A 12079-nucleotide genomic window follows, 5' to 3' on the forward strand; every position below is an offset into this window, starting at 1 on the left:
TGGGCCAATAACCTTAGGGTGCCTGATGTTTTTCCATCTCTTCCCTGGCTCAGTGTGCCTTGGAATAATAATGCTTAATTATTTTTTATTATTTATTTGTATACAGGGTGTACCTGCCAAGGGAATAATATGTAGACTTTCACTGACTATAGATTCTGCACAGCTAATGAATAAAGGAACTTATCCAAAAAGTCATTACAATTCTACTTGGAACACTTAGGGTCTTGCCAGCCTGAGGCACTGGTCTTCATTCTGGAATGTCAGAGACAAACAAACAAACAAACAAAATGGTCCCAGAAATGGTCTGATTCATTCTATTACTTTATAAAGGGAGAAACTGTGATCTAGAGATTTTTACTAAGAAGTTAAAACTCATGCAGATGGATAAGGAATCAGAGGGCCTCTGGAAACAATCATTTTCACCTGTGCTGCTTAGGGATGTGCCCTAGAACACGCTTCTCTTTGTCTACTGTCTTCAACCCTGGGTCAGCCTTCCAGTCCCTGCTCTTTCCCTGCTGCTTTACCTGAAGGCTTAGAAGATTAAGACTAATGTTGACCCTTGCCCAAGCCAGATGTAAATAAGGAAACCCACAGCCAAACACAAAGACCTTGACCACAGCAGCCTCCTTTCCATTCCTCCAACATCCAGCTCCTTCTTACCTCAGGACCTTTGCCCTTGCTCTTCCTTCTCCTGAAACTCCCTCCTCCAGCTTTGCTGATGTTTGCTCCACTCATCCTCCAGATGTCAGCACACATGAGATCTCAGCATGCCTACCACCCAGCCCCCATTAACCTGTAACACACCACCTCTTAATCTTTCCTCCATAGGATTTATCACACTCTAGTAGTCTTGTTTGCTTACTCATTCACTGTCTTTCCCCCACTACAAATCAGCTCAGTGAATGCGGGACCTGGTCTGTCTTGAGGAGTGTATCATCAGAGCCTATGACAGTGCCCATAGCAGCGGTGAATAGATATTTACCGAGTGAGTTATGACAAGTGACATCTCTCCATCAGTCTGAGTAATCTGAAATGATCTGTTGGGATCATGAGTCATGATTACATATATAGCCAATGTGTATTTTCACTATTTATTGTGCAGCTCTGGAAACTGCTTCCATCATGCAAATTCCATTCCTCCCACGTTTCTTCCTCCCTGGCACAAATGTACTGACTCTAGTGTGTGCTTTAAAAAAATGCTATTGCTTTATTCACTACCAGCAGGACTGGCCTGCACAGGGTGGTGGACACTGTGGGCTCAGGTCTGTGTAGGATGTGAGAAGGATGTGATGATTGGGAAGCTGTTTTGAAGGAAAGAGGTGGTCTGGAGGCCAGGCCCAGGAACCCCTCCGATTTACTTCCGGAAATGGGGAGACCTTGTAAAGGAGTCATGGCAAGCTATGGCCATGCCACCAATAAGATTAAGAAATTCTTGGAAATCCAGCTGCCCATCAGAGTTGAGGTCCAGTTTCTTCATCATGCGGTCAAGGACACCAGGGTCCTTCTGGTTCTGCAAAGATAACAATATCCGTAATAATGATGCTATTAATAATACAGATAATTTCTACTGCACTTTCTAAGATACTTTCCATTATGTTGCTACATTTTAGTCTCACAAGAGTATGCGGTACATTCCCACGTCCCAGACACAGAGGTGGACTCTAAGAGGTGAAGTGACTTGCCTGAGGGGAGGACCTGTGACTGGAACCCAAGTTTTCTGGCTCCCAGTCCAGGGTTCCTCTGTGACAGTTAGGGGTTGTTCAATTTTATAAAAGCAATGGAACACTTTTTCAAGTATTGCATGTCGCTGCAATGTACAAACTGTACAGAAGTGGAGTGATCTGAGGCGGAAAGAGTATGCTGGTCCCGATCTGCCTCATCCTCCACTCAGCTCCCACCACATACATGCACTCACAGCCATGAGTTGTAGATGGCTGTTTAAATCAGGAATTTAGAAGGTCAGTCCTTAAGTGGCACCTGTGCTGTTGATAGTGCAGATATACAGAACATTATTTCCATCATCACAGGAAGTTCCATGAGACAGCACTTCCCTAGAGGCTTTGGGATGGAGGAATGAAATTTGCAAACTATCCTATTATATCATTTACCATTCCATATGCTTCTTCCCCAAATGAAAGAAACAAATCACCATGCCCTGTGTCATGTAGTTTGATAACTTTGATCTTTGAAGTACACCTTATTCAAAGAAAAGAAGAAAACGTCCTTTAGTGGTCAGAGCTCACTCAGAAGCTTAGGGGGGTTCAGCCTTGGCTATGCAGGCCCCTGGCTTGGAGTGAACAAAAAGGAGGCAGGAGCGTGGGGCTCAGCTGCTGGGCCTTTACTTCTAATGGTGTCATTTGGAGCTCTGGGTAGTTCGGGGGCCGGGGGCTAGGAGCAATACCTTTGTGAAGGCAGCCAGTTCTGTATTCATGAAGGTTAGGAACTCTGTCTTGGAGAGTGTGCAGTTGTTACCCTCCTTTCCAGCAAACTTCTGGAAAACAGCAATCAGAGACTCGATGCACCGCTCAGTCTCCGTAGGGCTGGTCATTTTTGCCTTCAGACAAAAAAAAAAAGTCAGGGCTCAAACAACGGATAGATGCCAGAGAACACTCAAGAGAATCTCACACCTTCATTTTGGGGGCAAAGCAGTTTCCTGAAAGAGCAGGTCATTTATTAGGGGGCAGAGGGGCCCAGGACAAACCCAGAAAGTCATATTCTGTGAGCATCCCTCCCCTGTTGGCTCACAGTTTTATTCTAGGTGAAACATAGAGCATGTGGGTGTGTCTAAAAGCAGTAGAGTGCCTAGAGAGTGAGTGTGGCAGGTTTCACTTATGCTTCTAGAATTTCTGAGTAAACATATAACTATACATCCACAGATCCATAAGCACATGAAGCACTGTCTAGAGATGAAATAATTTCCTGTTTTCTAAGAAGATACAGAGGCTACAGGGATGAATGAAATGGCAGCTTTTCACAGAAACACTGAAGGGTGCCTCGGTGGCTCAGTTGGTTAAGCATCCAGCTCTTGATTTCGGGTCAGGTCATGATGTCAAACCCTGTGCTGAGCATGGAGCCTGCTTAAGATTCTCTCTCTCCCTCTGCAGCACCCCCCTCCCAATAAATACATGAAAATAAAGCAATACTAAATTCCTGGGCCTCCTGCATTTTCTTGAAGAAAATTAAATGAACTATCTATTCATTTATTATTATTCTATGTGGGATGGAAGATCTGAGAGTTCTTTGGATGTTCAATAGCAGCTTTCACATCGAAGGTCAATAACCATTAATTTTACACGTGAGGAAATGGAGACATGAGAAGGGAACTGACAGAGTCACCCCTAGCTAGAATCTCAGCCTTCAGGTCCCTTTGTGCAGTCCTTGCTCTTTGTTCCTTCTACTTCCAGATGCCACAAATTCTTACAGGAATGGCTGGAGGAACTTCTCTGGTCACTTCAAACCACAAAGGTGGATCTCAGGAAGGGAGTTCTCAGGTTGCCACTCACAGCAACCCTGACATCTAGAGCTAAACCTCAGTGGTGGTTGCATCTGGAGGATTCTGTGTTGTGCTCTGCTTTCCTTATAACAAGATTCTTCAGGGGAGTTCTGTTTTGCAAACCTCCAGGTCATTCCTGCCCCCACCCAGTTCCTCTGCTGATTGGGGCTGGCAACTGCAGGCTTTGGGGACAGGTGTCTGTCAGGCCCTTCCCCTGAGGCTTTACCTTCAAATGTTAACGATGAACTTTGGATGGTGCCATTCACAATTTAGGATTTAGTCATTAATTTGGTCTTTGCTAGGGCTTCCTGGAGGCTTCCAATCCCCATAGTTAATGTGCTACAGATTGATCTGAGCCCTTAGCTGCTCAGCTTTCGGCTCCTTCCTTCCTCCCTGTGACCTTTTCATCTGCTTTAGCATCTCATAGAGCTGCCCACTGCCCATAGCATGTGGCAATATCTGTAAAGCCCCTTCCGGGGTGGTTCTAATGAACTCTTCCGGAAGTGGATTCTTTCCCAACAGTCATGTTGTTGGAACTTTTTCTTTTTTATTTTCTCAAAGAGAACTTTTTCTTAAGGAAAGAAAAATGTTTGTAGGTCCAGGGTTTGAGAATTAAACAGAATACCGTAGCCTAGAAACTGATGTGTTTGCTCAACAGCCTTCCTTATCAGGACTAAAATTTCACTGTCTTACTAATGTCAGTTGACAGGAAGAAGGTCATTTGGGAGGGCAAGACCTTTCTCTAGGCCTGCGCCTCTGCATCTTTTCCTTGTGGAATTCAGATTGTTTTGCTTTTCTAGTTTCAAAGTAGCTTCTGCTTTATTTATTTTTTTCCCCTCCTTAACTTCAGGACTATAATTTAGACTATTTTTTTTTTCTTCCTGCAAACTGTTGCTATTAGCCACACATGGGAAAAATTAAAACCTCTGTACTTCTCCTCAGGGGTAATTTTCCAAAGCAAAAGAAAGAAACACAATTACCAAATTACTGCAATGGAACTGCAAAATTTGTAGAGCTGGAGGGGGCTTGGGAGATGGTTCTCGACCATGCTGGGTCGGCCTTTCCAAGGTGTTACTCCCTTTTTGCGTGGAAAGGGAGGAGGGAAGGAGTAGGCAGGGATAAAGGTTGACAGGCTGGAGCAGGGGCTGGCAGTGTGTTGTGTAAAGGGTCAGACAATAAGTATTTAGGCCACTGTGGTCCGTGTCGCGTCTGTCACTCTTCTGCACCGGGGCAGCAACCGCACACACACAACTCACACAACTCATGAGTGAACGGGCGTGGCCCTGTGCTAATAGGACTTTGTCAATGAAGTTTGATTTTCATATGGGTTCACGTGTCACCAGGTGTTAATCCTCCTCTGATTTTCTTTCAACCACTGAAAAACGTACAGCTCGTGGGCGAGAGAAAGGACCCGTGGCCCGCGGGCGGAAGCGTGCTGACCGCCTTCCCCAAGGAGGCGGGGAGGAGGGGGATTCTGCAGGTGGGGCTTGGTGGAAGAGTTAGAGGGTGAACTCAGTCGGTGGGCAGGGACTGAGGACGCGAGCAGGCGCGGGCGTGAGGGCCTGGAGACTGCGGGTTCCGGGGCGCCGAGGGGGCGCGCCCAGCTCCTCCCGCTGCGGTACGCAGGCGGGCGCGGCCGCTCCGGGACCCGCTACCTCCGGGCTTGCACCGCTGGGTCCCGACCAGCGCCGTTTCCTGCCCTGGCACCGCCGGGCGCCCCGGCCCCCTCCGTTAACTCGTCTCCAGGCTCCCCGGGCCCAGGCCTCGGGTCAGGGGCCTGCCGCCCCGGGACCCCGCCCTCGCCCCTTCCGGGGGGGGGAACCGCGCGGAGCCCCCACCCTCCGTTAACTCGTCTCCAGGCTCCCAGGGCCCAGGCCTCGGGTCAGGGGCCTGCCGCCCCGCGGGACCGCCGCCCTCGCCCCTTCCCGGGGGGGGGACCCGCGCGGAGCCCCCACCCTCCGTTAACTCGTCTCCAGGCTCCCAGGGCCTCGGGTCAGGGGCCTGCCGCCCCGCGGGACGCCGCCCTCGCCCCTTCCCGGGGGGGGACCGCGCGGAGCCCCCACCCTCCGTTAACTCGTCTCCAGGCTCCCAGGCCCAGGCCTCGGGTCAGGGGCCTGCCGCCCCGCGGGACGCCGCCCTCGCCCCTTCCCGGGGGGGAACCGCGCGGAGCCCCCACCCTCCGTTAACTCGTCTCCAGGCTCCCAGGGCCCGGCCGCGGTCAGGGGCCTGCCGCCCCGGGACCCCGCCCTCGCCCCTTCCCGGGGGGGGGACCGCGCGGAGCCCCCACCCTCCGTTAACTCGTCTCCAGGCTCCCAGGGCCCGGGCCGCGGGTCAGGGGCCTGCCGCCCGCGGGACCCCGCCCTCGCCCCTTCCGGGGGGGAACCGCGCGGAGCCCCCACCCTCCGTTAACTCGTCTCCAGGCTCCCGGGCCCGGGCCGCGCGGGTCAGGGGCCTGCCGCCCCGGGACCCAGCCGTCGCCCCTTCCGGGGGGGGAACCGCGCGGAGCCCCCCCGCCCAGCACTCTATCAACTCCGCCCGGGAGCCAAAGACCCGCCAAGAGGCCGCCCCTCCCCCCGGCCGCTCCACAGACGTAACGTGCGGCTGCTTCCTTCTCCGGCCTCTGGCCCCAGTTCCCGCTCTCCCCGCCGATTTATTTTCCCTGCCCTGTTTCTTGCCACGTCCACACAGCAATGGTGCATCAAGCGTGGTGGAGAGCTTCGAAGATCAGAAACAGGTCGGGCTCACCATGTGTTCGCGGGACGGGCACGAAGCGGTCCGGCGGCGGCGGCGGCGGCGGGGGAGCTGGGAGCTGGGCGCTGGGCGCGGCGGGCGTGGGCTCCGGGCGGCCACCCCGGGGCGGGGCGGGGCGGGGCAGGGCGGCCCGACTCAGGCGCTCGGGTCCCCTCCGCCCCGGCCCGCCCCGGCCCGCCGCCCCTCCTCCCCCTTCCGGGCGCGGATCCCCCTCCCCCCCCCCCCGCCGCCGCCCGCTTCCCGGGACTCGCTGTTTCCGTTCTGGAGGCCTTGGCGGTGGGAAGGACTTTTCTGCGTTAAACGTTTTGCCTGGCGGGCGAGGCGTGGTGCGCCCACGCCGCCGACCCTCCTCCGTGTGCAGCTCGTCCGCTCCTTCGGGTTACGGAGGCAGAAGGGCCCGTTTAGCGCCGCGCCCCGCGGGCCGGGGCCGCCGGTAGCAGAGCAGGCAGCGCCGTGGCCTCGGGCGTCTCCCCGGCGCGGGACCGTGAGGCCACGAGGCCGAGCCAGGGCCGCGGACTACGGGCGGGGCACCCCGGGAACTGCGGCTCCCCTCAGCCCCTCCAGACGCGCGCGCGTTGTCTGGAACCGCCTTGAAAGCCCCACCTCAGCCCCAGGCTCAAAAATTGAAGAAACAGCCTGTTTGGGGGACGCCTGGGGGCTCAGTTTGTTAAGCGTCTGCCTTCGCCTCAGGTCGCGACCTCAGGGTCCTGGGATGGAGCCCCCTGCAGGGAGGGTGGGGGCCGCTCAGCAGGGAGGCTGCTGCTCCCCGATCATGCTCTTTCTCTCAAATAAGATCCAGAAGAGGAGGAAGGGGAAGGAGAAGAAGAGAGAAGATCACCTGTTTGTCTCCAATCTTCCCCTTCTCTGCTAATGATACCGCCGTTCCGCCTTTCTTCCATTCTCCCTACTTGAAGACTTTGCGGTCGGATTCTGAGTGTAAATCCCTTCCTCGCTCCCAGATCTTATCCGGTGCCAACTCCTGTCCGTTGTATTTCCCTACGCTCTTGGATCTGCCCTCATGTTCTCTGTTCCCACGTCCACTGCTCTAGTTTAGATTCTCACTCCCTCCTTCCTGCACCTTCCTAACGGTCTCTTGCCCCTCTAATCTATTCCTTTGACTGTTAAAAACACACTTTCCTACTGTACAGCTCTGATCGAAAGCCGACCTAAGGGGATCCCTGGGTGGCGCAGTGGTTTGGCGCCTGCCTTTGGCCCAGGGCGCGATCCTGGAGACCCGGGATCGAGTCCCACGTCGGGCTCCCGGTGCATGGAGCCTGCTTCTCCCTCTGCCTGTGTCTCTGCCTCTCTCTCTCTCACTGTGTGCCTAAATAAATAAAACAAAAAAAAAAATTAAAAAAAAAAAAAAAAAGAAAGCCGACCTAAAAAGCAAACCGCAACAAAAGAATGAAACAAAATGGCTCCTCCGTGCCTTGTATATAAAATATAAGCTGCTTAGACTCTACTGAATTGAAAAAAGTTCTTTTACCAAATGATGAATGAATTCTTCAATTTACTTATTTAACAAGTATTTTTGGAGACCTGCTATGTGCCAAGACCAGTGTTATGCACAAGAAATGCATATATGAATATGATACAGCGCCTGCCTCTGAGGTGATCTGGAAATAGACTTTGCTCATGGTGGTTTGAGGGGTGTTCCGTGGATGGCTGCTATGGTCCACAAATATCCTAAAGTTATATATGAAATTTTCTGCATAAGAGATGTTCTTTCTCGGGAACGATCTATAACTTTCATCTGATTCTCAGAGACATCTAGGATTAAAAATATTAAAGAATCGTTAGTCTAAATGATTCCATTCTCGAGTCATGGAACCTTCCATACCATAATCCTCTTTAAGGGAAAGCACCTTACTTACAGCCCCTGCTGAAGGGCCAACTCTGTTGTGACTTTTTGCAAGATTTGACTGTGTGCTCACTGTCACAGGTGATTGGATCGAGGTTAGCTCTGGACTCAAGGGACTGCCAAACCACAGAAGACTGCAGTGGCTGTTTCATGACATGACATGGAACCATGAGCTAGGGCCATTCAGCTTTTTGTCCTTCAATTTCCCTTGGGAAATTGAAATTAGAAACAGAGAATTAGACATTTAGAAGAGCTGATGCTGAACATTTGCATAGAGAGAGACCCATGAGGTCGTGGCAAATCAAAATTACAAAGAAGTGGACACTATGAATAAGTAGAAGCTATGAAGTTTAGAAAGAATGCACAGAACAGAGGGGAAAATAAATGAGTCACTAGCTGGAAATAAAAGAAGTAGCTACTTGGATTTTAGCTGAGTTGTATAAACAGTAGAAGCCCTAAGAGCCAGAGCCTATGGTCCAACTTTACTGGTGTTCTTGTTCTTCCCAAACCTGGTGGTTCAGTTTTCCTGATTTTCTGTGAGATACTTATTCATTCAATAACTCATCTGCCCTGGGAGGTAGCTTGAGTGAAACCAAAGGAAAGAACTAAACCAAGTAAGTATGAATTGTCTAGAACCAGGTCATCAGCTCCTGTCACTTAGGACTGTGGTGTTGTTAGCTGCTCAGGGTCGTGCTGAAATGGTTTTATTACTAGATTTTCGTCAGTGGACGGAGAGTTCGGGATAGATGGCGGGCAGAGGTGGATTTGGCAAAGTAAATAGCGCATCAAACTGAAAAGCTAAAGCAGGCAAGGAGCTGAGGACGAGTGAGGGCTGGTAAAGCGATAGCAAGAGACTAAAATGAGGTACAGAGGAGTAAAAGGGTGATTCAGGAAATAAATGTGGGAACTTCCACAGTGCAGGCTAATCTGCATGTGCTACCTGAACTCTGTGCAGCATTGGGTAGATTCTTAGATGGACACAATGGAGTATGACATAATGACCAGGTATGACTAAGGTACAATGACAATGCTGGAAAGGAAATCAGTGCCATGGGAGGAGGAAAAGCATCATGGTGAAAGTGCTGCTTGAGCTGGGTATTGAGGAACGTTTGAGAATCCAGCAGGCAGGTGGCGCAGTGGTGAGGCTAGGTGAAGTCAGGTATTATGGCAGCGTTCCCAACATACTTGAACTAGAGCGTGTGGTTCCAACCCAGTGCTGCAGCACATTATCTCTACAGGCTCCAATGAGACATTTCTCTGCTCTGTGCCTCAGTTTCCTCATTTCCAAGTGAAGAGAATAGTAGTATTTACTTCATGTGGTTGTGAAGATTAAGAAATAATTCATGTGAAATGCTTGGAACTCAGAGTACTGTTCTCAGAGGAGGCCTCACATGATGGCTTGTGTGGAAGTAAGGGGAGCTGAAGCACATGTGTGTTCTCAGGACTTGTGGGCAGTTCTGTAGTCCTGTACTTTGGGTGTGGGGTGATGGTAAATGTGAGGCAGAGGCTGCAGGATAGGAGACTGGAGAGATAAGGGTCAAAGTATTAAGGGCTATGCTTGCGAGTTTGGATTGTATTCTGGGCTATCTATCAAGAACCACCGAAGAGTCTTATGTAGGAGAGTGACATGGTACACTGCACCTTTTGAGAAGTATAGCAAATATACTAGAGAGGAGAGAGACTACAGGCACTGAACATAATCAAATATTGTTGCAATGACCAAGGCAAGATGGCCATGAAGTTGGGGAGAGGAAATTTCTCAGTGCTGAGAAGGCAGAAGCAATTGAACTCGGTTCCTGGGTGGATGTGGGGGCTTTGGAAGAGAGATGAAATCACTGTAGGAGAGAATAGGACTAAGAATATCACATTTGCTTGTAACTGTTTTAAAAAATCTTTGTTTATGAGAGAGAGAGAGAGAACATAGGGGAAGGACAGAGGGAGAGACAGACAGAGAGAGAGAGAGAGACAGAGAGAGACAGAGAGAGAATCCTTAGAGTCCCCACCTAGTGCAGAGGCCGTCGCAGAACTCAATCCCAGAACTCAGATCATCACCTGAGCTGAGATCAAGAATTGGCTGCTGACTGAGCCACCCAGGTGCTCCTGCTTATAGCTCTTCAAATCTCTCTCATCTCAGGGCTTTTGGACCTCTATCTAGGTGCAAAGGTGTCTATAGTCATTCATCTTTCTCATTCTCCTATTCATCTGTCTTTGCGCGGGCTGCCATAACCAAATACTATATATTGGGTGGTCTAAAGAACAGAATCTATTTTCTCACAGTTCTAGAAGCTGGAAGTCCAAGGGGAAAGTACTAGCCAATTTAATTCTGAATGAGCATTCTCTTCCCAGCTTGCAGACGGTTGCTTTCTAACTTGTGTCTTCATGTGGTGGAGAGAGAGGGAAAGATCTCACTCTTCTTCTTATAAAGACACAGTCCTATTGAATTAGGGCCCTGTTCTTAGGGCCTCTAATCACCTAATCATTTAACCATATTACTTTCTAAAGACGCTGTCTCCAGATAGAGTCACATTAGGGTTTAGAGCTTCGACAAATAAGTTTTATGGGGGAAGGGAGAACACAGTTAAGTCATAAAATCATCCCTCTTAAAACTTAGAAATTGTCTTCTCTAAGTTGGGCTCCTACATGGCTCAGTTAAGCATCTGACTCTTGATCTCAGGTCTTGCTCCCAGGATCATGAGTTCAAGCCTAGTGTAGAGCCCACTTAAAGCAACAAACAAATGACCCCCCCCCAAAAAAAAACCCCTGTTTTTCCTTTAAGTATTCCTCATTCTCTAAGGTGGGGCCAGACATCTAATATATCCAGCCCAAGACCACTGTACTTAGAAGGGTCTGCTTGCAAGGTTAGCAGTGGCCCTGGTTTGGCCTCTGGGAACTTGGATTTTGAGAGGTTTCCCACCATTCTCTTACTGTGCCTGAACTGTACAAACCATGTGGTTTATGCCAAACACCTCTTTCCTTCTGGAAGTTTGGCCTTTTTACATATGCCAGACAAGATGTGCCTATGCAACCAGCCTCCAGTAAAAACCTTGGATACTGAGTATCTCCTGAGGTTCTCTGGTAGACAGAACTTCATATGTATTGTCACATTTCGAAGCCAGAGGAATTAAGCATGTGTTGTATCCATCAAATGCTCTCCCATAGTTCCTTGTATTGTGCTTTTTACCACACTCTACTATCCTTTTCTGTTTACTTGTCTTGCTCATGAGACTGCAAGCTACTTGAGGACAGAACCGGTCCCCTGCTCACTACAGCATGCCCAATACTCAGTACACATGCTAAACAGTTGTATACAACCCTGTAGGGAGGGTCTTCTCTGGATGTGGAGCTGACCTAAGCACTGGGGTGATAGTGGCTAACAAGGCAAATGAGTCCTGTTCCGATGGCGCTCAACCTAGCTTTTGTGGATAAACCAATCTTTAAAGAATAAGGAGGAAGGAAAGAGAAAAATAATCAGGAGACCCAAAGCCTTCTCTGGTGTCATGAAGTCCGTGGAAGAGAGATCTCCAAGATGGAGGGAGTGAGTGGTGGACAAGGTGAAGGTCTTCAAAGAGACAGAGTGTGATGAAGCCTGAAATGCATTCCCTGGATTTGACATTTGTATCTGAGGATACCTTTGCAGAACATTTATAGTGCAGTGGTATGAGAAAGGCAAATGACAGTGGATTGAGGGGTGAATGGGAGGCAAGGAGTGGAGGCAGGGTATGGATTGCTCATTTGAGAGGACTGATTATGAGAGAAGAGAGGCAAGAGCAGCAGCCAGAGAGGGCTAGCTCAAGGGAGGGTTTAAAAACATCCAGAGAGGGGGTGCCTGCATGGGCTTTGTCGGTGGAGTGTGCGACTCTTGATCTTGGGGTTGTGAGTTTGAGCTCCACGTTGGTATAGAGATTCCTTAAAAGAACACAAGATATTTCCCACACATTTCTTCTCCCTTCCCTTATATTCCCTTTCACTATTAT

General features: G+C 50.0%; 1 protein-coding gene across 1 annotated transcript; it reads right to left on the bottom strand.

Annotated features, from left to right (window-relative positions):
• Nucleotides 1-1182: 1182 nt before the first annotated feature.
• On the bottom strand, nt 1183-6367 carry S100A11 (S100 calcium binding protein A11). The gene is made up of 3 exons (XM_055312666.1): nt 6239-6367; nt 2402-2554; nt 1183-1510 (listed from the first exon to the last, which is right to left on the bottom strand). Exons 1-3 carry the CDS (start codon nt 6239-6241, stop codon nt 1355-1357), a joined length of 312 nt encoding a protein of 103 aa, XP_055168641.1. The 5' UTR covers nt 6242-6367; the 3' UTR covers nt 1183-1354.
• Between the last annotated feature and the right edge of the window lie 5712 nt (nt 6368-12079).

This window comes from Nyctereutes procyonoides, unplaced genomic scaffold (assembly GCF_905146905.1).
Source record: "Nyctereutes procyonoides isolate TBG_1078 unplaced genomic scaffold, NYPRO_anot_genome, whole genome shotgun sequence".
Lineage (NCBI taxonomy): Eukaryota > Metazoa > Chordata > Mammalia > Carnivora > Canidae > Nyctereutes > Nyctereutes procyonoides.

Excerpts from the sequence above, each read along its gene's own strand:
- S100A11 (XM_055312666.1), bottom strand. Across the intron at positions 1,511-2,401 it reads AACTGGCTGCCTTCACAAAG|AACCAGAAGGACCCTGGTGT; the intron begins GTATTGCTCCTA and ends TTATCTTTGCAG.